The sequence below is a fragment of the Acomys minous genome (genome assembly GCF_964271855.1).
Source record: "Acomys minous genome assembly, chromosome: 14".
NCBI classification, from domain to species: domain Eukaryota; kingdom Metazoa; phylum Chordata; class Mammalia; order Rodentia; family Muridae; genus Acomys; species Acomys minous.
Genome location: NC_140496.1, coordinates 82,114,206 through 82,139,268, shown reverse-complemented (window position 1 = coordinate 82,139,268; position 25,063 = coordinate 82,114,206). Strand labels below are relative to the sequence as shown.

Below are 25,063 nucleotides of genomic sequence, written 5' to 3'. Positions count from 1 at the left end.
CAGCATTTCTCCTTGACAGTCACAGTGTGTCACTGCACTGGTTCCCTGCAAAACCTGAGCATTCTGGAAGACAAGTGATGGCAGAGTAGAATAAAAAAAAGTAATTTATAAGCTGGATGATATGCTAAAACAGCAACACACACACACACACACACACACACACACACACACACACACACACACACACACACACACCACTGCCAATACTGTCCTGTGGGAATTTGAGGAATGGTATGCTGCAAAGGCCAGGAAGGTCTAAGGCGGTGGTCGCAGCATCGGTTTGTTATGTGATGCTCATACTCACAGAGACAGGGGAGGAAAGAAAGAGCAGCACCTCTTGGGACCTTCACTTATTGCTTCACTACTAAAATCTTCAGTCTCTATCGGCAAAATCTAAGTTGGACTTGGATCATTCCTAAGGAAATCTCAAGGCTCACAGCTCAGGGAAAACAAAAAACAAAAAAACAACGTAGATCCTAACCACACTTAGTACAGTCCCGGGAAAACTTCTTTGTGGGAAATGGAGCATCTCTATATAAAGCCAATACTTGTCAGCAAATGGAACTTCATGTACTGCTGTTACGCATGTGAAATAATAAAACCCATGTTGTTGTTTCCAGAAGGAATAAAGCCAAGCGACCTACGCCTTTCATCAAATTAGCATCTCTAAACATAAGTGCCTCTTTATAAAGGCAATCAAAAATTAAAGATCATCAAGAATTCAGAGTCATTAAAGAATTATGCCTCTGGACATATCAGAGATTCAAGCGATATTTCAATTACTAAAAAAAAAAAATTGAGTCGATACTACATAATCTGTGACCTATTTATTGGAATGTTGAAATTGTGACACATGAAACACCATTATCTCTGACCCCATGCAATGCACTTGAATATTGCACACAGAAGGCAGAGCCAATCAGATCAAAATTCTCCTACTGACCTCCCATTGCACCAAAGGAGAGCCAAGCTCCTTGGACCTAGCGTATACAGCCTGGCTTGATTGACTATATGTCCACCTAGCCTTCTTAGTCATCCCTTCCTCTCTGGATGCTCCTGCTACTCCTGATAAAGGAAGTTCCCTCGAGCCTGAGCTGCTCTCCTCCTGGGTATGCTCCTGAACCGTCCACATTTGTTTAAATGTAGGTTGATACATGACTTCTGTGGTCATGTTTTCCGAGACAAGCCATTTTAATGCACTGATAAACATGCTCTCCTTAATCAAACCCTAGACACTCTTTTCAAACAGACCCTGCCTTGGACCATGCTCTTTTCTTCCTAGGACACTTTGAGGCTAAAGAATCTTGTCAGCTATGGTGCGTATTGGAATATGAATGGCAATGCAGCTTGTTTCTTTCCCATAGTGAAATAGTTGTGGGAAAAATCTATCTTCATTGCTAACTAGCATCTGACTCCTGACTCTGTCGCTGTTGTTTTGTTTTAACAGGAGCTACTCAGTCTCCAATTCACCTATATCAATTACAAGGATAGACAAAAAGCTTTTAAAGACTTATTTATTTTATGTATATGAGTGCTCTATGTATATGAATACACCTGCAGACCAGAAGAGAGCATCAGGTCACATTATAGATGGTTGTGAGCCACCATGCGGTTGTTAGGAATTGAACTCAGGACCTCTGGAAGAGCAGCTAGTGCTCTTAACTGCTGAGCCATCTCTCCAGTCCCACAGAAGGAATCTTTGTGACATTATCAGGAGGTTTGCTTGTTTACATGTTCAAACACAAGGATGGAAGCTGAGGCACATTCTCTCCTAACTACTTCTTCCCCACCACTGTGAGAGCCCAGGAGACTGCTATGCGAGAGCTCCACTCTCAAGATACTATGTTGAGTGGGGCAATGTGTAAAGTGGTGAGAAAATGCGCACAGGGAAACCATGAGAGATAGCCATGCATAGGATTCATTAAAAACAGTCAGAAACAGAAAGCAAACTTTGCAAACTGTTCCCTCTGGTTTTTTATTTATAATCGTTATATTTTATTCTAAAATTATTCCTAAGAGTACATATTACTTTTACAACCAGAAAAAAACAAAAACAAAAAGCAAAACCAGCCAAACAAACAAACAAAAACAACCAAAAAGCCACATGTTTTAAAAAATGCTTAAGAAAAGCCTTCTTTTAAAAATATTCAGTTTGAGTCTGTTTAAAATGTTTCTCTTTAGGGAAAAAAACCACAACCCTTTTATTTGCTGTAAGTTCTCAAGAACTTGGTGGTATTTGCCTCTAATCCTAAAAGTCCCAGGCCAGCCTGGTCCACATAATGACTTTCAGGTCATACAGTTATATCTTGTCTAAAAAGAAAAAAAGAAAAAAAAACATGAGGAAAAGAAGTGAAAACAGAAAAATTTCACAGGACAAAAGCTGTCAAAAATAGTTTGTGTTTTTGAAGTTTTAAAATATAAGAGATTTTAAAGGATAAAATAAATAAAGCAGTAGAAAATAGCAAGTGATAAAATAGAGTTTAAGATGTTCATAAGACATCAGCAGCTACTGGGCAATCCTGGCCCCTCCAGCCCTCCCTGTGCAGTGGAGTGCAGCAAAGAATGCAGGAAGTTCTGCTCCCTGGCACCGCCCTCATACTCTCTCCAGATAGATCAGGAGCTCTTTCATGTTCATTCATTCATTCATTCACTCATTCACTCATTGTTGTTTGGAGACACATCTTACTATATAGCCTTGTTGTGGGCCTGGAACTCAAGAGAAATTCGCCTGTCTTTGACTCTGGGTGTTAGGATTAAAGGTCTGTACCACCTTGTTTAAAACAGCCCTTGCTTGTTGGCTGCTGATAATTCACCTGTGATAGCTGCCAGTGCTGTTTCCAAATCACTGTTCTTCACATATGTAAGTACAATGGAGTCAGATTAGGTAATTCGGGGACCCAGCAATTTAAACAATTAAAATAAAGCAAAAACTCAATCACTCCTACTTCCTCCTATTAGAAATGTTTCTCTCTCTCTCCCTCTCTCTCTCTCTCTCTCTCTCTCTCTCTCTCTGCCTCCCTCCCTCCCTTGACCCCCCCACTGTTTATCATGACTATCTGCAAGCTTCACCAGGGCCAACCAGCTTCTTATCTTTTAGCCTTTACTCAGATTCTCCATCTGGGATGTTGTGGTCCTGACCATTTGCACTGGAATTCCTCAAAGGGAGAGGGTGAGACGCAAAAGGCAATTGATCTGATAACGGCATAGTGCTTCTCTCCGTCTTTCACCATAGCAGCTGTGGTACTTAATTACTAATACTTAATTACACACACACACACACACACACACACACACACATTGGGAATCCAAATATTACCAAGTATTGGCTGTGGGTTTTTCTTTTCACTTTTTTTCACCAAATTTTTAACTTTGTGACAGTTTCACACAAGTACACATTTTTTTACACTGTTTGTCTATATGGAATTATTATTTCTTGAAAAACTATAGCTAAAAATTTTTTAAACTTAAGCCTATTTTGTTTTTATTTTTATAAGCTCTCTCCTAACTAAGTAAAAGATTATCATTTTTATTTCAGAGATGTCCAGAGGGAAACTGTTGGCTAATATAATGGACTCATGAATATCTAGTTAAAATAGGTGAATAAAACATAACCAGCAGTTGCCTAATTTTAATTTCTAAATAACACTTAGCATGCTCATTGGCTAATACACAATGAATTTTCAGTAGCACAGGAAATATGCAATATTTATTTTGTTAGGATTCTGCTTCACTCTGCCTATCTGTGATGTCATTGCCTACCTTCTGTGGGGGCGTGGCCCTGCCCAGTATATGAAAGGACAGACCCTCCTTGTGATCCCCTCTCCTCTTCCTCCTCTTCTTCCTCTCCCTCTCTCTTCTTCTGCCTCTGTCTCTATCCTTCTCTCTCTACTCTCCCTCTCTCTCCCTCTTCCTGTCTCTGTCTCTGTCTCTCTCTGGGGTACCCTTCTCCCCTTTCTTCTCCCCCCATGCTCATTTAATAAACTCCTCTGTAACATAATATCTGCTGCCTGGTACCATATTATTTTAATATCTTATCTTTTTATCATTTTCATTTTAATAATAAAGTATTTCATTACTATATTCATTCTACAAAGGAAAGTTAAGCTAATTAACTCAAATATTTAAAAAAATTTTCAATCTTGCTTCACAAATTGTATCTAAAAAAAAAAGATGACTTTAAGACATATATGACAACTTAGAAAATTTAACCATAATCAAGACGTAAGAATCTATTTGCTAGTAGTTGTAAATATTCTAGTTACTGAAATTAACATTTTTACTATAGCTTCATACAGCCTATAGCATATATCATTAAAGATATATTGAAAACATTTCCTCACCAATATTGGGATGCTTCAAGAGACGGCAGATTCTAGCTTCCCTTTCCAGCTTCTGGTGATCTGTTTAAAAAAAAAATAATGAATTATAAGAAAGTCAAAAACAGTAAGTCAGAATAGGCAGTGGACAGATGGCATAGAGCTTTCGTTCTTATTTATCCTTTGTCTTTTAAAAACACTGATGATCTGAAGTCACATTTAGGTGAAAACCACCTGACACAGTATCGTAGACTTCTGTAGTTTGTATTGGCTTGAGTTACAGAACATAGCAGCATCCACAATTGGATTAATAACAATATTATTTTTGGGACGAAAAATTAACACTCCTTGTCTTAGCCTTAAGTAAAAAGCATTGTGTTTTGTTTGTATTTGGTTTTATTTGGGGGGATTTTGAGCTGGTTAATTTTGTCAGACAGGTTCTCAGGCTGTAGTCCAGGCTCGTGATCCTCCCGCCTCAGCGTCTCAAGTGCTGGGATTATGAACATTCATTACACCTGGTATCACACAATATAAGCAAATCTGTAGAGGACGCATATTGGAAACAGGAATCCAAATGCCATCAGTGCTAATGGGGTCACTATAGTTCACCCCTAGGAGCAAAGTGCTTCCTGTGTGGGCAACTGCTCTCCATACAGTGGCTTATCCAAATTCCTATGTGAGTGCTGGTCCTCTAACAGCGAGAACTTCCAAAAATTGGCATCACCTGTTCAGCTCCATCTTTCTCTTCTTGCTTGTTATATTTTTCATGGTAAATACACTCATTTTCACAGGCAAACAAAATAATAACTAAAAGAGAGAATCCATTTTACACCTTTTTTGTGAGTCCCTTTGGTTTCCGTCCAACAAATGAGGATTACACCCTCCCTCGTGTTTGCTTTGAGATTCAGTGTGCTATGACATTTGGTTGGTGCTTTGGTGTTTGAAGAGCATCTGACCTTACAAGTATATAGAGGACATCATTCAATGGATTTTTCAGATAACTATGAACACTGACTTTAATATTGCACCCAAACTCAATATATGGAAGTTTTGCTTTGTTTTGTTTTGTTTTTCTTGTTTTAAGCTTAGGTGCAGTGTGAAATTTGGCACCTCACAAATGAAATTTATGAGCCCTATCGAATGAGGTTATAAATGTTAATGTTTATCTCAAATGGACTTTCAACATCATATGTTGCCTAATATAATTAAGCTTTATGACGTTAAAATCTTTTGGCATTGTTTTGTTTTGTTTTCTTATACTTAGAAAGAAGTGCACAATTTTACCACATGATACTTTTGTCAACGAAAAACAGTGATTTGGTAAAAATGTAGTCCTCTCTAATGTAGATATATTTCATTATAAGATTTTCATAAAAGTTAAACCTGTTAGTATCACCATCAATCATATCAGAACAACCTTTAAATTGGGGTATCAGTCACCTCTCACAGGTAGATACAATTTTCCCTAAATTCTAGTGGTTTTCCTTGAAAGCTTAGATTCTGATATTAGCTATAAATACTGACAGCTACAGTTTCTTTCCTTGGAGTGAGACACTAACTGTTCACATCTGTCCACACCACAGGTAGCTTTTCATTTTTTCCCTCCAGTATCAATGATGCTGGATAAAGGAACAGCTGGTTAAGCTCCCGGTCGGACCACTGCACTGGTTCTTTTCCGGAGCAACCAGCACAATTGAGGAAAGAGCAAAAGTTTCTCCCTCACACAGCTCAGCAGTCCATGCAGAAGGGTGCAAAGATGCATCAGCAAACAACAATACTCAATACTGAACAACTTTGATTCCTTCATCAGAGACAATATAAATAAAATCGGCTGATATTACAAAAACTGGTACTGTGGTTTAGCACCAGTGCCTTGAGACATGCAAATTCTAGCAATGCTACTGGCCATTTCTTCTGCATTCATGAGACAACACATATCAACACACACACACACACACACACACACACACACACACACACACACACACACCTGTTAATAGTTGGTTTTCTGAAGGCAAATAGTGTAGGTTTTATTTAAAAATCTGTTTGACCTTACAGATGCACCAAGACAAGTACAGGAGTTTCCCAGATCCGTATTTTGAAAACCATCAGCTTGTAACTGTCAACCCCTGGTGCAAGTGGAAGCTTTCTTCTGGGGTTTCTGGGAAAACAATACGTATGCATGCACGGATGCATGAGCAGTGTGCTCATGAAGTGGCCGCACTGCATGGTGACGCCCGAAAATACTGTCTCTGGACTGCCAAATAGCAGTCTACACTATCTAAAGCAATATTTCTGTTAATGGAACTTCCTCAAACTGTGATGCCATGAGCAAACCCTAATTGTTAACTGTATGCAAATGATCTTGTTTTAAAATATGCAAGTAAACACAAAAGGTTACACCAGTTTTTAAAATGTACTTATTACCATTATCTTCAGTAAAGTGTTTTATGTGAAGCATATGGAAGACATATGCTGAAGAGGCTTAAACTGTGGTTATGGAGGTAGGGTATCCAAATATATACTACCTCTATGAAATACACAAATATAAAATATGAGATATATGCAATTGCATATGCTTATAAAGAAAGAAAACAAGGAAGCAAAAGAACTTTATAGAAAGTAAGTTTTACATACTTTTAGCTGTAGAGATAAAAATAATTAGAGATTTAATTATTTTTGTTGTTGTTGTTTTTATGGCTGGCCTGAAAGTTGCTAAGCAGAACAGGCTGACCACGAACTTCCAGAAACCCTCCTGCTTCTGCCTCCTGAACACTGGGGTGACAGGCATGTGCCATCACACTTGCCTTATCCATTTTTATAAAGCCAGCTATCACTGGTAGGGCTGCTGCCTTGCAAATTTCATGAGCTGAAGTCCTCACTCACAGGACTGCCTGTGTAGTTGTGAAGAGAATGTGTGAAAAGGTAACTAAAACACAGTCAGCGCTGTGTGCTCTAATCCAATATGGCTGGTGTCCATGCAGTAAGAAGAAACCAGGACATTGGCACACAGGCAAGAGAAACAGTGCGAAGAGAGAGGGACGAGGTTGCTATCTCTATGCCAAAGAGAGAAGTCGCAGGAAGAACGTGCTGCTGACACTTTGGTTGTAGGCCTCCAGCTTGTGGCACTGTGTGAAGAAGTAAATTCAGGCTCCATGCTTTGCCATGGCGGCCCAAGCAAACTATGATAGGCACAAGCGAGCTAGCTTTCTGTTGCTGCGTGCCAAACATCACAGGTGTAGAAGCAGAGCACCACATACACTTAGAGTCATAGCTCCTATGGGTCGGGGCCCTAAATTAACAACACCATGCAATCAGGGGACCAGCTATACGCTTCCAACTTTGCATAGTGTTTGGCACTCTTGTACAAGCAGCTGCAAAGCTGTAGGCCTCACCTCTCTGCTGGGCTAGAGCCAGCCCTCAGTTCCTGGCATGTATCAATAAGTTAAGGCCACCACAGGATAGAGGCAGCCAAGTGAAGGTGAAAGCCATTCTCTTGTTTAGACTAAGCATGGAAGACATGGTCCATGTTTGTCATCATCTTCCATTAACCACAAGTAAGAAACTATAGTGTCCTAGTTCTGACACAGAAGGGCACAGACAGCTAAGGACAAGTGTGACAGCACTCTGCTATGGTCTGTCTACCACAGTTCACTTTCCAACATGGCAGTTTTGCATCTTTTGCACTTTGAGCAGCTTCACTGACTTTTCGCTCACATCCACTCATTAAGCTCTAGATCTCCAGTGACTCATCAGGTATGCTGCACTCTCCCACTGGGGCATGTTTTGACATTCCAAAATCTGATGATATAACTAAATCCTAGCTTTCACTGAAAAGAGACTTTTATAATAATGGATATGCATATCACCTGGTGGGATTCCAATTCAACATCAAGTTCACAAGTTTACTTTTAGAGAGAGTAGGTAAATGAGGAGGAGGGATTCCTTCAAAAGCACACGTCTGTATTTAACCCGCTGAAGAGATAAATTTATTACACACATAATTTCCTTTACTTTTAATCCAGTCAGCAACAAAACTCCTACACTTGACTTCATTATTCCCAGCATTCACAAGGACCACAGAGAAAGACAAGGACGGTTATAAAAGCACTATTGGAGATTTTTGGGTTGATACACTGCCTCATGTAGCCCGTGCTACACTATAGAGCTGAGGTTGATCGTGAGCTGACCCTCATCCCTCTTCCCATTTTCTAGAACTACAAGCATGCATCACTGTGCGCAGCTCATGTGGTCCTAGGGATGGGACCCAAGGCTTTGTGAAGAGTAGGCAAGTACTATATCAACTCAGCTACTTCTCCAGGCCTGGAGACGCTATGAGCCAAAGGCCCTGAAGCCAATATAGAACCATCTTCCCTTGTCGTTTTATATCTATGAAGGCACGCCAGCTAAAACAGATGGCCTTCATTCTTCTTCTGAAGCTTAAACGCAGACTTTTATGGATAAAGATATAAGCATCCAGGCTGTGATTTTAGTTAGCAACACATGGTTGAAGAACTGTCACAAATAGGAAAACATTTTCATTCAATTTTGACATGGAGTCAGTTGGGAATAGTGCCAGTAAGAACATGGCCCTTATCTGGGAGTGGTGAAACACATCTTTAATCCCAGCACTCAGGAGGCAGAGGCAGGAGGATTTCTGTGAGTTCAAGACAAGCCTGGTCTATAGAGTGAGTTCCAGAACAGAGAAACCCTGTCTTCAAAGAAAAACCAAAACCAAAATTAAAGGGGATGGGGGAGCTCTGGGTTGTAAAATAGTAAAGCATATTCAGTTTTTTCAGCTGTAAGATACTGTAATAAGATAATTTATTTCAAACAAATAAAAACTGGAAATTCAGATGTAGTTAAGAATTGACCCCTTCAGGTGCTCAAGAATAAAATTTTACTGTATGCAAAACATCTGAGCACAGGTGTTAGTGCTAGCCCTCCATCTCTTTCCCACTGCAACAGGGACACCATGAAAATGGCACAGAACAACAGCTTGATGAGCTGGCTCTGTCAGGAAATTAACTTTCACTGGTAGCAAGCTGCTTTGCATAATTATTTGCTCCCCTTTGCACAACTACAAAAACATGAAAATATGAACCTATTGGAGAGTAGCTGTCACTGACTCCTTACTTTGTGACATCGCTGTTACTCTAGTGTTGCCCCTGGGGGTCTCAGATGTGACAACGTGCAGTCTCGTCCAGCAGAGCATCCAGCGGAGGAAGAATGGGCCTTCAGTCATGATCAGTTACCACCCAATGCTTTTCAGCACAGCACAACTGTAGTTGACTACAGCTTATAGAATATTCAATATCATGGCTAAGTCAAGCTTTTAATGTTCCCAACACAGAGAAATGATAAATCTCTGAGATGACAAGTATGCAAATTTAATCTGATGATCACACATTAGATATATTATCAAAATATCATGTTGAAACTATAAGCATGTGTTAAAAATACAAGTGTATTTTAAAAATATTCACCTATAAAATTGACATGACATGTGTAGCACCAAGCACATCACATTGGCTACAGTAGGATCCCTATGGACTACAGAACCATCGTTAACATGAATAAAAATGGGTCTGATTGGTATTAAGAGAGACTATTAAAAATTGTGCTAACATTCCATCAGAGATAACCAAGATCATTCATTTTATGGGTAACCCAAATAAAGTTTCGCATAAATTATATGATTATGCAACCTAGAACACAGCTTCTGGAGATAACGGCAGGACCACTGTTATCCTTCAAGTAAAGAGACCAAATCTCAGACCTCCCTTTAGTAAAGTGGAGCCAACACAATGCTGGGTCAGTGATGGGCAAGACAACCTCTCAACTTTGGCAGCTTAAAAATGTGCAACTTCATGTGAGGACCAGGAGGGTTGACTTGGCTATTCTCAGGATTTCTCTGTCCAACTTCCCAGTGTGCTCACACTGAGTAAATTGTCTTTTTTCTGTTTCTCACTATTAAAACATGAGAGAAAAATCAATACATTTTTAAAAAGTTATTCATGCTTATGATGTATTTTACCTCCTAAATAAACCCCAGAGAAATGCCTTGTTTAAGTATAATGCTTTTTAAAAAAATTTAAATTGACCAATGTCATATATAAGCCCTCTAGATAATTTTTGATAGTTTTATTTAGGTGTGTTTGAGGAGGTGGGGTTGGGTAGAGGATGGGGGGGGCAGCGGGTACATAGAATCTTATTATGTAGCCAAGGTTGGCCTTGAACTCATAATGTTTATCCTCCCTCAGCCTCCTCAGTATGTATGACACTGCCTGACTCAATATTTATTTATTTATTTATTTATTTGTTTATTTATTCATTCATTCATTCACTTTGCTCATGTACTTCACAGACTCAAGCTGAACACTGTTCTGATAATCTGTCATGTAAGATTGATACTTACTGGATAATGCCATAGTTTAGTTCTTAAGACAGTAAAGGGAATAATGAATTTGATAGCACCATCCTTGTATGGTCTTCTAGAAGAATATATTTCTCCTTCAACCATAACAATGGCATCCATTCTGAGAGACAATGTTAAATGTCATGAAATAATGCACTACACAAAATTATACAAATATGAAACAAAAACTGTGCCTTGTGTGGGTTATGTTGCCTAGTTGTAATTTAAGTGATATCATATGTACTAAGGCCAATTAATGTTCTAGGTACAGTGTACATTAATTTATATAACATATTTTCTATGACCATTTATTTAATTTCTGACTATATAGAATATAGCATATGTATATTTAAAGATGGAGGTGATTTCCAGGCCCTAAGGTAATCCCCCTCAGGAATAGTCATAGGGGAGGGGAATAAGGGGAAAATGGGAGGGAGGGAAGAATGGGAGGATACAAGGGATGGGATAACCACTGTAATGTAACAAGAATAAATTAATTTTAAAAAATAATAATAAAAAAAAAAGAAAGCCTTTGAGGAAGCCTGTCACTACTCTGAAGTGATGAACTTGGGGTGAAGATTCACTAGGAGTAAAGAGAAAACACTGAGGCACAGCTAATGGCAGACACATGAGTCCAAAGGACACTTGTACTAGACTGTAGATTGCTTTACACAATCAGGAGGGTGAATCGCTGGTAAAGCCTGCTCACCACTTGTAGTCTTGCCTGAGGTTAGGCAGCCCTGCCCCTGGCCCCATGAATGGCTTTGCTATGGCCCCTCAGTGGCTTACTCTGCCCTCTGCTAACATGGCTGCATTTATGTCAGCTCCACCTCAGGGCACTTGATGTATGAGGGTTGCCAAAGACACAGATAAGAGGAGCAAAGTGTCCGAGACAGGCCCAGAGAAGGGCACAGCCCTACAGACTAAAGGAAAACAGTGAGGATAAGGTCAAATTAAGGCCAGTTCAAGGTGGTAGGGGGTGAGGGTGGGTAATGAATTCACCAGGACAACTTTTATGGCCTTTATAGGAGAGTTTACCCAGAAGACTGTATATGGTATAAGCTATCATCTCAAATGATTGTCAAAACCATTTAAAAACAGGCCCTTATAAACAAGGACAGGAAGGAATGAGTGAGACGCACATTAAGATTAAAGTGGTCTATATTTGTGTATATATTTTAACTATGTCAACAATGTAATTCTATAAATAGTTATGAGATGAATTCTGTGTAATACTCTACCCTGCTCCACATTTGTTATCTCCCAGTTTCCCCCAGTGTAGTGTTTCTGGGAAGGCTGGAAGCATTTAAGAATCAACTCTATTTCCATGTTAGGCACAATGAAGCTGAGTCATTTGACACACTTTATATGACAATCCTTTAAACTTTGGCTGCCTAGAGATTAAGGAGGCCCAGAGTGGACACAATGCATTCTAAATATAAATATGATCCACACTTTTCCATTCTTTACAGCAGCCCTGGCAATTTTTACAGGCAGTCATAACACAAGAGTGTATTTCCTCCTTGGACTCTGTGTGTGTGTGTGTGTGTGTGTGTGTTAAAATAAACATATTTTGCTTTTATTAAACCAAGGGCTGCCTTTTACAGTTTTCTGAGGAACAATTTTTAATGTAGTTTAATATTAACACCTTAAAATAGAGATAAAAGAATGACTTTGAATAATAATAGATGAATAGAAGAAAAGAACCGCAAGCAATATGAATTTTTATGGTGCTTGAAGGGCCTGACATTATTCGTTCCATCAGTCAGCTCCCCTCTGAATAAACAGGAGTGGAGGATGCTGTAGTTCTGGGGTCTCTCCTGTGCAGGGGCTCCTGTGCTGGCCTGTGCAGCGAGTTCCTGGACTTACATGTTTTCCTAAAGGCTTCCACCCAAGGGATTTCACAGCAATCACCCTCTTCCTCCTGTTCCTCTTGCCTTCCCAGCATGTTTGTGACTGGTGGCACTGAGGTGGCCATTGAGATCCTTGAGAGCCAGTGAATGAGAAGCTAGGCTGAAGACCTATTTACTAAGTACATTTCAGAATAAATAAACGCACCTGACTGGCTGTAATGTCCGTGCGGAGCTGTGTTACTGCTAACGATCCCTGTGTAGAAATGTTTCCAGTGCCTTCAGAGGGAGAATATGACACCACATTGGCGGCAAGTGATCATGGACTTGTACTACAGGCTGTTGCATGCATGCATGAGAGGAGAGCTAGAAACATTTGGTTTCACTATTGTTCAGGATTTGATAATTCCATAACATTTGAGAGCTCATTAAAACTCAGCCAGGCACAGTGGTACATGGGAGACTGATTCGACGTTGGAGGCTCACGAGTTCAAGGTCATCCTTGGATCCTAGTGAGTCTGAGGCCAGTCCAGGCTACTGAGACCTTGTCTCAAGCAACAAAAAGTAAAAGTAATAAACTAAAATGAATCTGTATTTATTATACTATTTTTTATCTTGAATTTACTTTTCTGAGCTAAAGTTTGTTGACATCTTTAAGAATTGTATAAATCATGCTGGCTTTAGGTCCACCCAAACATGTGTGCTCAGGATCTGCTATGTTTATGATGGAAAGTAGAAATGGCTTTTACTGTTCAAATACTCAATGTGAAAGATGAGATTTGTGTATTAAGCTATTTCACAAAAGTTATAACATTTGCTTTCCTTTTTAAGTGAATAGCTATTTATTTTGGCTACAACAAGTCACCAAAAGCCTGTTCCTGCATTATATACCTCAGGAGTGATCAGCCACATAGAAAACTTTTGGAATTGCAAACTTGGAGGAAAAACGAATCCTCTCAAGGCTCTCCCATCAGCAGTGTCAAAGCCCAGAAAAGTTTATGAAAACAAAACAATGAAGCCAAAACTTTGTTTTTATTCCTCTATTTCTCAACAAGATACTACAAATTTGAGATAACAGAACTTCATTATCAATGGGAAATAATTGCCATGTCATGCATGGTACGTAAGCATCCTCACAACTGGCGTATTTAGTCATCATATTCTCAAACCGATCAAGGAGACTGTGGTGCTTAGTCTTGACTGACAACTTAGTGAGCTTTAGAATTACCATGGAAACAAAGCTCTGCATATATGTGTGTGGGACTACCTAGATTAGGATAAATGGGGCGGGAAGACACTGTCCTCCCCTACCGCCCAAAATGTGGGTTCTTTTGTCACAGTAATGAGGCACTAATGGATTCAGACTCTGATAGCTGTTTTGGAAAATGTCTATGTATGTACAAACTAGTAATAAAACCAGAAACAAAGAGTTTAAATAAGGATAACTTACAAGACCAGTGAAATATTACAAACCTGTAACCACAATAAAGAGGATGAATAAAGAAGACTGCCAAGTGGTAGGATAGCTTGGGCCATGTGACATAGTGACAGCCTGTCTTAGTCACCTCTCTCTCTCTCTCTCTCTCTCTCTCTCTCTCTCTCCCTCCCTCCCTCTCTCCCTCCCTCTCTCTCTCTCTCTCTCTCTCTCTCTCTCTCTCTCTCTCTCACACACACACACACACACACAGAGAAGAGAGAGAGAGAGAGAGAGAGAGAGAGAGAGAGAGAGAGAGAATGCCTCAAAATGCTTCAGAGGAAAAAGAAATTACCACTTATCAGACTGCATTTATTACCCATTTTAATGCAAGGTAATTGAAGTCTTGCCTATTTTATTAGATACATATCTAATCGACTCATAAATGGACCAAAGGTGTTCACTGTTAATAAAGCCCTAAAATTTTGAACCTGATGGAGGAAAACATAGGTAAAGCGCTGTAAGCTACAGCCTTGATTATAATATCAAAAAAATAAAGGAAAGAAAAATAAATGCACAACAATATGCAAAATACTGTTTGGCAGTCTCTACATTACTCCCTGTGACTTGCTTGGCTTTGAAATTTGTACTGTAAAAATCCCTTTTCATGCATGAACAAAATAAACAAAATTTTAAAAATGATACAAGCTTAATTAATAGATGGGGAGGCAGGGAAAATGGGGAAGGAGGATGGGGGCAGGAATAAACCAAAACAGAGTGTAAAGCCATACACTTACGGAGCCAGCACAGTAGCCCGTCACTCTCTATGCCTATGTAAGGCTATATTTCAAAGAAATCTATTTTTATTACATACTCTTAGCCTGCCGCACTCTGTGAGTGCTTTTATTTCCTACCTGCACAAATAAAGGAATGCTGGTGCAACCACTTAACTGTAAAAATTCCTACTGAGACAAGATATTAAAGTGAAACATCCTCCATTTTCCCAGAAATCCTGACAGGTAAAAAGTAAATCATGCACTCGGAACCAACCAAAGGGTGTTCACATCATTTTGCAATCAGGAACCGACTGTTCATTTTCAGTTATATAAGAGCGAGTAATGAGCCAATCAAAGGGCACCACTCCAGAGAGAGTGGTCTGCAGTCCCTCCTATTCCTGGCAGGGAAGGAGTTTATTTACAGTACAAAATTGGTGGGCACGTGGGACTCTGAGAAGAGAAAACCTGAGAAGATGTATCATTGTAATTCCTACTGTTTGAGAAAAGCAGGAGTGACTCCTTTACCCCTGACTAACAGGCATGAAATTAAGGTAGGCTGTCTTGAAAGTGGAAGGCAAAGAGCCTCTGTTGTGACTGAACTGTGCTTCCAGCGATAGCAAGAACAAAATACATGTCTCTAAGGAAGGGGCCGTGATGCATCCTGCATAAGGCTCCTGTAGTGCAGCCCTTACCTGCACAGCTCACCTTTTCCAGCACACCTGCCTCCAAAGCAAGCCCTTTTTCATCCTTTTCAGTGCTCAAGCTCTGAATTTTGTCCCTACTCTAGTTTAAGGTTCCCCTATTATTACTGTGAGAAGTTTGACTCTTAAATGATACATTTTCACAGAAAATATGAATGCATTTCAAGTAAGTGAAAAAAATACTCTCCTAACATGTTACTCTCTAAATAGACCACTGTTGTTGGCAGCTTCGAGTGCAGGCCCTCCCAGCGTTTCCCTATGCACACTACATAGCACACTGCTTGTGCTTTTGTGTGTGTTTATAAACTGTCTAAATCCATCTTGAACACTTTCTTGATACAGAGAGACTTCAGGCTGTCCTGATAAATGAGCAATTAAAAGGCAGATGAGCCTGAATTGAGGCTGGAGGTAACAACAGAGATCCCTTCCAGACACAGCATATAGCTGCCTTCTTCCCAAGTGCTGCTCCATCTACAGAATCTGATTGGCTCTCTGAAATATCTGCACAACTGGAAACATTGAAATGGAATAGGAATTAATGATTCTGATGAAAGGGATGATTTCTGAAAGAAATCCTAAGAAACTACTATGATCTTTAAGCACAGGGGAAGAGGCTCCTGTAGTGGCAAAAATAAAATTCCAGGTAACGTTTATGAAATTTTGTTGACTTGAGCAAAATAAAAACATTGTAATCTGCTCTTTAAAAAAAGAACTGCACTCCTTACTTCCTTCATAATTTATCATTTTGCTGCAGCCATCAGTGTCTCCTGCTTGGGCGAGGCAGCAAACTCCACCCTTGTGATGAAGATGCAACTCCTGTCATCTTAGAATACACGACTAAGAGATTGGGCAGCTCCTGTGGTTCAGATTTTGATTGATCAAGGTAACAGCCGAAGGATGATGAGAAATGGAGAAACAATGCCACTGAAAATCCCAGGACTGTGCTACCCAAGCCATTTGAGGCTTGTGGCCTGCTTATTTGGCACACTGCGTGGTTCTCCATCCCCCACCGCTCACTGCTCAGGCCACTTGATTTGCTAAAGGTCTGGCAGGCAGCCAGCATTGCACTTCCTTGACAGCCTGCCAACCCTCTGTGCTACTTCTGCAGACACACAGAAGTGGCCAAGCGCTGGCCTCTCGGTTCCTTGACCTCCCTGTCTCCAGTGATCTGTATTCTCTTTCTATCTCCGTCATCACTCTGCTTCCCCTCCGGAACCAGGAAGTTAAAGTTCCCAGTCTCTGACCACAAGCTGCTCACTTTCCAAATTGCTGGCAGACCCCATTTGCTCCAGGAGTATATGCAAATTGGTGAATTCAGCTCAATGTTAAGCTATAAACCATTAAACCATTTACTTAAAACATTAAGGTTGGTTTTGTTTTGTTTTTTTTGCAATGTGTGTGTGTGTGTGTGTGTGTGTGTGTGTGTATTTATAGTGTATATGTGGTGGTGGGGTGAGTTGTTTGGTGTGGGTATGTGTTTGTGTGTTGTATATGTGTGGGGGTAGGTGCACGAGCATGTGTCACAATGGCAGGGTTCTGTTACAAGGTCAAAGCTTGGACAACCTGACAAGAGGATTTTTTTCACTAGTCCACTCCTCCACTGTCTCCTTCCCTAACTCTTTTCCCATGCGTAATTTCAAATTTAAATATTTAATAAACATAACTATGGTACATAGCAAATATTCAACAAGTGCTGGCTAAATGGGTTCAAAAATAAGGAAAAGGTAACACAAACAAGATCTTTTAAGTAAATAGTAAAGGTCACTCATGATAGAGCTCAGATAACTTCCCTCTTCAGGGGCCACAGAAGCAAGAGCATAATCTGGCCTGTTGATCTAGACGCTGTTGTAAGAGTCTCACACACAAGGCCGTTTGGTAAGAACCTTAAACCATGAAAAAGGGACACCCAAACCTTGGCCTCAGAAAAGAACAAAGTAGGTTCTAGAAAATCCAGTGCTCATTGACAAAGATAAATATACATTCTTACACATATGCCTTCTAACCAAGACTTGAACAATAACTATCCCAGTTGACACGGCGACGTAGATGGAGGAAATCTCATGAGGCTCCACCTCTATATGAAGGCACAGCAGTTAATGGCTCCTGGGAGTAGACACAGTCTTCTCCAGGGACGGGCCCTCATAGCTGGTTATTCAATATCGATGTCACATGTATGCATATATGCGTAGCAATAAAGAGGTCCTGAGTTTGAGAGGGTATGGTGGAAGAGAAGAAAGGATAAGTTAGGAGGAAAGGAGAGGATGGGTATGATATAAATACAATACTAATATGAAATTCTCAAAAACAATGTAAAAATACAAAACCTCAATTATAGTCCTTGAATTAGAAAGATAAATCAATGGAGATAAAAATGATCCCACATACACAGAGGGGGAAAATGGCTTTCCAGAGCAGCAGAGCACATGCGAATGAAGAGGACCTATCACAGCAGTGTCATCTGGCACTTGGGAGGTGGCGGCAGGAAGTCAGCAAGTTTGAGGCCAGCCTGAGCTACATGGTAAGATCTCCCAGACAGCAGCAAAAAGCCAGCTTTTTAAATGTAGCTGTACAACAGTAGCTACTCCTCAGAACAACTGTCGTGACAGGAACCCAAATCAGGACTCTTCCACAATTTACTAGTTCTGGTCATCTGCAAATCAGGTTATCCCATGGTTCAGTGTGTGAGCTGATGTTATAAATCCTCAGAAGCTACAGCCAGGCAAGCCTTTTGGGGACATACTGTGCAGGAGCTGCTCACGAGGCAAACTGAGCCATACAGCAGGGACCTCATGTGCTAGAGGGATCATGGGGCATCTACTGAACTTCTGCAACCATCTATACAGCTGTACAACATAAAATCACAGAACAACAGTGCATCTACTGGACTCCAAAGTCTTCAGGTCTCCATTCCTCTTCAGGACACTAGAGGACTCAGGACCTTCTCCAGTGTGTGAGTCAACACTTGGTTTTGTCATTCTTGAAATGAATTTAGTCCAAGAGTATTTCCCAAGCCCCGTATAATTTTAAGTTATTTATTTAACACATACCTACAATTTCAGTGTGTAGAAAATGAGGCAAGAGGATCATGAGTTTAAGGCCAGCTTGAGCTGCATAGCAAGTCGCAGTCTCAGAAAGTTCAAGGGTGGAAGGCTTAGCTCGGCAGTAGGAGGTTTGCTGAGCATATGCAAGGCTCTGGGTTCGATTGACAACATTTTACGCATACACACACATACAGAGAAAGGTGTGTGTGTGTATGTGTTTGTGTGTGTAGAGGATAGAGGGAGGGAAAGGAGGGAGAGAAGAAATTGAAAATTGCATATTCCCTATGCATAGTGCACAACGATCTGTTATAAAATGAACAGACATTCATGTAGCCAGTATCCAGATCAAGAAACACTACAAGCCCTGAGAGCTCCAGCCCTGCCTTCTACACCACAGTGCCCACTAGTCACACGTAAAAGGAAACAGAAAAAGTGTTAAATCAGTGTATTAAAACCACAGAAAAGGAAAAGCAAACTTTTTAGAATTATGTAACTTCATGCAGTAAGATGAAGTTAATATCATTTCAAAACAATAAAAAAAATCCAAATTCTTTTTTAAAATATTTTATTTAATTTTAATTAATGTTCATTGGTGTGGGAGTGTCAGATCTTGGAGTTACAGACAGTTGTGAGCTGCCATGTGGGTGCTGGGAATTGAACCCGGGTCCTTTGGAAGAGCAAGCAGTGCTCTTAACCACTGAGCCATCTCTCCAGCCCCAAAAATCCAAACTCTTAAATGGGAAAAGTTCCAGTATGAAAAGGTCAACCTCCATTCTAATGTAAAATCAAATATCTTGTACTCATCATATGATTTTCTTTCTAAGTTCACCTTCACAGCAAGTACCCGACAGTACTTTTTTTTTTTTTTTAGAAAGACAACCAAATCCAAGTTATTTAAAACCAGGGATATGGACGAAGGAGAAAGAGAAAGCATCTATATTGCAATGTCTGATCTGAAAAAGAACCTGCAACTCTAATATAAACCAAAGACGTCTGGTAATGGTGAATGTACGATGCTACTTTCCAAACAACAACAACAACAAAAACTCTGGAACAATAAAGGTTAAAGGTGACTTTAGGGATTAAGAAGATGAGTTTATAAAAGCTTAGCTACAGCTGACACTAATAGGAACAGCAACCCGACTGCCAGAAGTGTGATGTCCTACCTATCACACAACCAACAGAGACCAAACTTTTCCTTGTTAGGCCTGTTTGGTTTTTAGTATTGAAATGCAGTTTAACAGACCATGAAACAATTCTTTACACTAAGGATTTCGCTTTGGTTAGTTCTTTACGTTCTATTCGAGTTCTTGTCACAGGTCAGATTTTTTTGGAAACAGATGCTGAAATGCCACGTGTGGTGCAAGATATTTTTAGAAAAAAAACTTCTTAGATTTTATTGCTAGAGCTGGAGAAAAAGAGAGCGTAAGCCAAACCATATAAGAAGCAAACTGAAAGCAAAACCAACAAGGTTTCAGTCTGAGGAGGAGCTTCAGAGTAAGTTCTTTCCATCAGTGTGGTCCACAGTCGTGACTGAAGGTCCCGTTGTGGTCATCAGAAGTGAGATGCACAGGAAGAATACCATCTCTGAGGACCAGCTAGCTGTCTTCACCTGACACCGATGCTGGCCTAGAGTCGGTACTGGCTACATTGAGCTCTTCCTCAGAAAGGGAACTGGATATCTGTCACAACACTTCAACAGGGCATGGCTTTGAAAAGCGCCTTAGCTACAGGTTAGTGGGTGAGACAAGAGAATGGAAAGCACATAGACCAGGGCACTGCTGGAGGAAGTTCTGCTTAGTGACTACCCAGTCACGGACTGCTGCTTTGACAAATGAGGACACTAGGGCACACAGTGACGAAATGAGGCTTGTCATGACTAACTAGATTTCCTGGTATCACAAGAACATCCTCCTTTTGCCTGAATGTGGGTGGCTCCCCTTAGAACACTCAGTGAAGGCTCCATGTCATAAAGAGGCCTCATAATGATCTGATGTAGAGAACACCTTTCTCGGTGACTGAGCATGTGGCAGTCACCAGCTAACCATTCTTCTTTTTTCTTTATGAAAGAGGTGAGTCACAAGGAGCATTACCCTAACTTACAGTCAGAGATCTTGAACAATTAAAAACGTTCAGTTTTCCTATAGCTGTTCATCCATTGGGAATACTGGGACACTCGGGAATTTTTAGCTTCCTGTTTACTGTTGAATCCAACCCTCATTTTACTGCTAGTGGCAACTGTACTTAAGCTATTTTCTCCTTCCTCACCTACGATACTGCTGTATACAAGATGAAACAATGGGAAACTGTGTATTCTTTGCTTTCAGTCCAAATGTAATAGATGGCAATGGCCAGTCAAAAGAGAATATTCGCTAACCATAGGGGCTGGAGAGATGGCTCAGAGGTTAAGGGCACTGACTGCTCCTCCAAAGGTTCTAAGTTCAATTCCCAGCAACCACATGGTAGCTCACAACCATCTATAATGTGATCTGATACCCTCTTCTGGCCTGCAGGTGTACATGCAGGCAGAGCTCTGTATTCATAATAAATAAATAAATAAATAAATAAATAAATAAATAAATAAATAAAATTTTAAAGGAAAAATTCAGGTTCATGACAAGTTACCCATCTCATCTCCAGTTATATCCTGAGTTCATTCCATGCAATGAATGATCATAAATTGAGTGGCAAAAAAATGGCTAAAAACCCTGATAAACTACCATTTGGTTAAGTAGTCCATTGGAATTTAAATAATTGACATGCGACTTAATATTTTACTTAATTTAAAAAGAAAACAGCCTTCTTGAGTTCCACTTCATCATTGATTGATTTCATAATTTCAGTATATGTTTCCTGAATTTAAGAAATAGCTACACTCAAAACTATAGCTCTGAGTATGGTTACACACATACTCAGGGGAGGGGAATCTCTGTGAACTCAAAATGAGCCTGATCTATATTGATCTATATATCTACATAGTAAGACTTGGGCCTGCCAGGGTTAAATAGTTAGGCCCTGTTTAAAAAAAAAGGAAAGAAGGAACAAATGAACGAATAAACGAAGGAAGGAAGGAAGGAAAGAGAGAGAGAAAGAAAAGGAAAAAAGCACAGGATACAGGAGGATACAGGACCACATGAATTGGGCCTGCCCCTTTCTTTTCCTTGTTTACATGAGAAAAGACAAGATACCATGGTTTAGATTTGGTTCATACTCGAAAAGATTTCTAAGCTTGGACTCCAACAGTGACACTAAGAGGTGGCAGGACCCTAAAGAGATGAGTCCAGCAGGAAGTGTTTAGTCACTGGAAAAACCACCTCTCATGACAGTGAGTGAAATCTCAAAGGGATTGATGGGTGACCACGAGATCGGGTGCTTAGAGAATATGCTGGGCTATCACTGGTGGCCTTTTTTTGCTTTCTCCTGTGTAAATGACCCTGTCAACTGATGGTAAACAGAACCTCATTCTTAGGCCCCTAGAGATCAAAATCGACATGGAAGGGAGCTAAGTAAACCTCTCTACTGAGCACAAAGCACCAGTGTTTCACTAACAGAAAACTAAGACACTGGGTAGGAACAGGAATTAAGTTATATAATATGTCACACACACACTTTAACACACACACATAACATATGGAGAGAGAGAGAGAGAGAGAGAGAGAGAGAGAGAGAGAGAGAGAGAGAGAGAGAGAAATGTTATTTTATTTCAGTTTATTCTCTTTTTAGAAGAATTTCTAAATACTAGCAAAGGTATATGAACAGCACAGATATTCAATTTTTTGAATTGATTTTAAAAGTTACATTGTTTTTTTCCCCTAAGTTGCAAAATGTTAACATTTACTGTTCCTATACCTTCACAATCTGTACATCTTTCAGTTCAATTCTTTCCTTTCTTTCTGTGTCTTGCACACTTACCCTTCTACTCAAGAAAATCTTAGAGCAGTGAACAGGTCAAAGTTATCTGCATTCCTGTGTCTCTACTCCAACCCAGTGTCCAGCATTCTCAATCCCTTTCCCTCAGAGCCCACCCTGTGGAAAGCATGCAAAGGCCTTCAATTTGGCATTTGTTTCATTTGAAATAAGGAATTCTATGATCTTGCCCTAGTTCAGTTAACACAAGTGTTCCCAAACTATCACTGCGAATGGAGTTTTCTCTCAAACATTCTGCAAACCATGCTAACGTGAGTCAGTAGGGCTGCTGGATCAAAGAGCTGCTAAGAACAAAACACTAACAAACATGAGTGGATTCCCTGTTTTCCTTGGAGACCAAGTCCAAGTCTGTGTCCAGTCATCTGCTAGTTCCCCTAAATCCACGTGAGTCAGATGATCTATAAATCTAGTAAACAGTGAAAGAGGGTACAGGGGAAGTTCTCAGTGTTCATCCAACAGCTGAAAACTGCCTTTCTGAATTCAAGGCAACAGAGGTCAGAGAAAATATTCTAGGTGCAACCAATACACATTTTTTCCCTTTTGCTCCATTCATGACATTTAATTGGCGATCTCAGCTCCAAGTAATAGGCCCCGTGAACTCATTTTTCCCACCCACTTCTTATCACACAGATGAGAGAAACTATTTCAAGTGGGTGTAATGGCTTCGTTTCAAGCATTTCAAAATCCTCAACCACCTGCACAGGAAACTCTGACTGAAAACCAGACAGGTTCCTGTGGAGCAGCAAGGATGTGGGGGTGAGGCCGGGTCACATCTAGTTATCAGACAATAGAATGAAATCAGCAAGTACGCCAGGCTACTCCCAGTGAAGGGCCCAGGGCACTGCCGGCAGGGAGCTGCCATCTAAGATGCAGACTAGTTCACTGCTGACTGTGGTGGATGCATAGGGTGAGCAGTGCGGAGGCTACCATGATACCAAACAGGCTCCTACCCCATAAAGGCCCAGTAGGCGAGGAGTGCAAGCAACCATGTGTAAGCAACAGTACACAACATAAGAAACACCCGGCACAGGGGCATACTTACCACTTGTGGGGACAAGAGAAAAAAATAAAATAAAGCAAAGAACAAGTGAAGGAGGACTTGTCTTTGTAAGAATACATAGAGATTTTCCACTTAGTGACACAGTGAAATTCTGACAAAGAGCACAACGTGACTTATAATTGGGAAGGAACATGCTGAGAGGGTTTGGAGCACAATAAAAAGTATGAAAGGTTTGTCCGTGGACAATAACCTCAATCGTGAGCCAAAAAGGAGTTGACTTACTTAACCCTATGGTAAACAGCCTGGATGTTCCAGAAAAAGACACATGGAACTGTCAGTGGACATGACACTGGGGGCAGGGGGTGAGGTAGATAGATTTTGTGTGCAAGGCAGTGTGGGTAAAACGGTAGCTCAATGCTTTGACAGAGGTGAGCTGTATGGGCTCTCAGGTCACGCATAGCACTTAGAAGCTATGTGGCTAGAAGAAGGCTCCCACTTAGGCCCCTCTTTCCTCTTCTGTAAAATGAGACTATGAACAGCATCTGTTCACAGGATTGTTAAGAGAGTTCCAGATAAAATGTCGAGCAGATAAAAGGAAGCAAAGTTCTCTCAGAGCAGATAGGAGTCTAACTACCACACAAACCCACAGACTTGAGTTGAACCCATGCAGGTGGAGAGAACCAACCTTAGATTAGACTTAGAGGTTGTGTCTGCATACACACTCCCAACACACACACACACACACACACACACACACACACACACACACATGTACATTAGTAGTAAAGAGATAAATAAATTTAAGGGAAAAATTCTGCCTCATTATATTTTAGAAAAAAGTTGATTATGGGGTACCAAGCAGAGAAAGAAAAAAAAAAAAAAAGGAGGACAGGGAGAGACTACAATTAGGATGCTGCTGAAAATTATATATGAGAAAATTAAATGTACTTGAGTAGATTTCTCTCTATAGATATCCATATTAACTTACTGTATGTCATGCAATTAACACAAAATGTAAGCTACACACATAAGTTACTATTGACACATTCCAGCTTTGTGCACCTCTTAAGTCCTGTGTGCAAGCTGATAGGTCAGCTTACAAATGAAACAGAGCCATGTTTCCTAGACACGGCCTAGAAAGTACCACACATTTATGTATTATTTGAAATGTAGTTAAGTTGTAATGGAAATGACTTAAAATCATAATTTTTTTCTTTGTCCATCAAGAGGTTCTCAGAATAAGGGACGGGATAATGGTGTGCCCACTGAGAGACACTGTGAGTCACAGTGCCTGAGGCAGTGGCCAGCAGGAATGGGGAAGGCTTCTGGGTTCCCAGCTCTCCTTTCTGCTCAGAAGGTCTCGGTTCCTGGAAAACCTTCAGAAATCTTTACCAAAAATCCCACTTAAAATTCTGAAATTCTACCTCTCAAAAGTAAAATAGAATAACATCACTCTCCAAGCTAGAAATAACACCCAAGCCCCAAAGTGCTACACTGTCATTACGTCTAAAAATAAGCTGACCAAATCAAAGTCTTGAGGCCGGTTTTGAATAACGTGCTGTGGCAGCCACAGGGGCGAGTGGCCCCACTCTGTCCCACTGTGGGCAGAGGACTCCCTAG

At 40.4% G+C, this 25,063-nt stretch overlaps 1 protein-coding gene and 1 long non-coding RNA gene across 13 annotated transcripts in view; one reads left to right on the top strand and one right to left on the bottom strand.

Moving 5' to 3' along the window:
- Positions 1-25,063, top strand: part of LOC311583772 — a 671,074-nt gene that overhangs the window by 158,595 nt on the left and 487,416 nt on the right. The gene's annotated exons all lie outside the window — the stretch shown is intronic.
- CAMK2D (calcium/calmodulin dependent protein kinase II delta) overlaps positions 1-25,063 on the bottom strand; it is a gene marked incomplete at its 3' end in the record, with an annotated part of 237,778 nt that overhangs the window by 153,112 nt on the left and 59,603 nt on the right. For all 12 annotated transcript variants that reach the window (XM_084757609.1, XM_084757608.1, XM_084757610.1 and 9 more), the window contains exon 3: positions 4,341-4,400. In XM_084757609.1, the coding sequence (XP_084613735.1) occupies positions 4,341-4,400 (60 nt within the window). The remainder of the gene's footprint in view (positions 1-4,340; positions 4,401-25,063) is intronic.